The sequence below is a fragment of the Juglans regia genome, chromosome 6, assembly GCF_001411555.2.
Source record: "Juglans regia cultivar Chandler chromosome 6, Walnut 2.0, whole genome shotgun sequence".
Classification (NCBI taxonomy): Eukaryota; Viridiplantae; Streptophyta; class Magnoliopsida; order Fagales; family Juglandaceae; genus Juglans; species Juglans regia.
Genome location: NC_049906.1, coordinates 30,069,180 through 30,071,128, shown reverse-complemented (window position 1 = coordinate 30,071,128; position 1,949 = coordinate 30,069,180). Strand labels below are relative to the sequence as shown.

At 39.6% G+C, this 1,949-nt stretch overlaps 1 protein-coding gene across 1 annotated transcript; it reads right to left on the bottom strand.

Moving 5' to 3' along the window:
* Positions 1-1,012: 1,012 nt before the first annotated feature.
* Positions 1,013-1,719, bottom strand: LOC108997903 (putative disease resistance RPP13-like protein 1). The gene is made up of 2 exons (XM_018974290.2): positions 1,537-1,719; positions 1,013-1,300 (listed from the first exon to the last, which is right to left on the bottom strand). The coding sequence occupies exons 1-2, from the start codon at positions 1,717-1,719 to the stop codon at positions 1,013-1,015; spliced, it is 471 nt and encodes a 156-aa protein (XP_018829835.2).
* Between the last annotated feature and the right edge of the window lie 230 nt (positions 1,720-1,949).

The following is a 1,949-nucleotide window of genomic DNA, read 5'->3' as shown; positions in this document are numbered from 1 at the left end:
CCCGGGTTCTGGCAATTCCAAAACTTGATGCGTTCAAGAGATGTACGTGTTATGGTGTAGCTCCTCAACCCGCTATTGACTCCAGCTTTTCATTAGAATGAATCTGAAGGTGCTGAAGTTCTTTGGGCAATTTCCCACTTGAAGATACGCACAAGATCAGCTCTGAGCATTCCTTAATATGGAGGTGTACATGTAAGCATGGCAGGTAACTCTTCGATTGAAGACAACAAGGTGAGAGATGGACATAATTCAATATCCAAGTGAAGTGCCAGAGAAGAATGGTTCTACCCATGTTGTTGATATCCTGATCATGCAATATATATCGTCGAACATGCAGGAAGGCTCCTCTCCCTTGTCTTGCAAACACTGTAGATTCATACTAGCTCTCTTTTTAAAGAGAAAGTACTGCATTCCCCCACAACAAAATTGCTCATTGTTTGGAGACTAGTCAAATTGCTTATCCTTATAAAGGCATTCCTTCCAATACTTTTGATCCAGAAGTATTCAAATGACGCAGGTAGATAAGGTTCCTAAGTTCTGCAGGCAAGCTCTTTAGAAAAGAAAAATCTTCTAATATCAGTGTTTGCAGATTGTAGAGATGGCATATTGATACAGGCAAGCATCTGAGGTGCATGCGACTACTCGAGAAAGGTCAATGTATCTGTATCATAAATGCTTGAGGGTACTTGGTAGTTCAAGTATGTGGTAGTCACACCAAGAAAGCACCCGAAGGTTTTGAAAGAATGTCATCAGACAAGTAACAGTACTGCCCAAGATATCGTGGCATTAGTGGTAGAAGGTCCTCAAACCCTTGAATTCAAATATCATCTCAACCTTTCTCAAGACATCATATCTGCCACCATTGAGCTAGATCACTAATGAGGACGTGCATCAGAAATCGTGATTTATCATTGTTGGATTGCTGGAAAAATGAACTTGATAGCAGATCATGAAAATACTACTCCCCACCAAAATCTTCCATCCGCCTACTGCTGCTCTCTGTATGATAAGTCTAAACCCTCTGCCATCCATAAAAGGAATACTTGATTCTTCTCAAATTCTTAATCCTTTGGGAATACTGATGACTGAACAGTAGGCAAAGTACCTCTTTAGATGATGAGGGAGATGGTGGCCTGTAGCTCAAATTTAACACAGGCAGAATGTCGTTTTGATCCCTTTGTGTGTAGTCCGCATTGAGCTCAATTGCTGCCAAAGGCAAGCCATTGCACCTTTTCACAAATTTCTCGCAAATTAATCTAAAGTTTGCAGGAATATCAATAATTCCGTCCATCAAAGAATGCTGCACAAATATGGCTCAGCAATCATCATTTGATATGAACTCCAGATTATAAGAGTGAATTGCTCCCATCATCTTCCCAACATTTGCATTGAGTGTTGTCACTATAATTCGACTCCCCATTGCTCCAAAACCTAAATGGAGCTTGCAGAGTTTCTCACAGGCCATAACTCTCATTCCAAAGATCGTCTAAAACAAGCAAGAAGATTTTGCTTTCTAATTCCATTTGTCAGCCTGACCTGAACGTGGTTCAACCCCTTCAGGTCACTGGGTTGGGAAGTGACCGATTCAAGAATCGCTTTTGTTGTTCTGGCAATATCAAAGTCATCAGAAACGCAGACCCAAGCCTTTAGATTGAAATGTTCAGCTGCAACATCATTGGACACAAGGCGAGCTAGTGTTGTCTTTCCCACTCCAGCCATACCAGAATTGGATACTAGATTAAAATTGACTTAAGTTTCTTCTCCCTCAGATGGATTTCAATTATTCTTCCCTCAGAAGAATCATTGTGCAAGCTGGCCCGTTTGGATATAGAACATTTTCAATCTATCTCATCTCATCATTACAACTTTATCAAATTCTCATACAAAATTTAATAAACAATTGAACTTTTTCAAATCTCAAAATAATAATAATATTATAAAATAATATT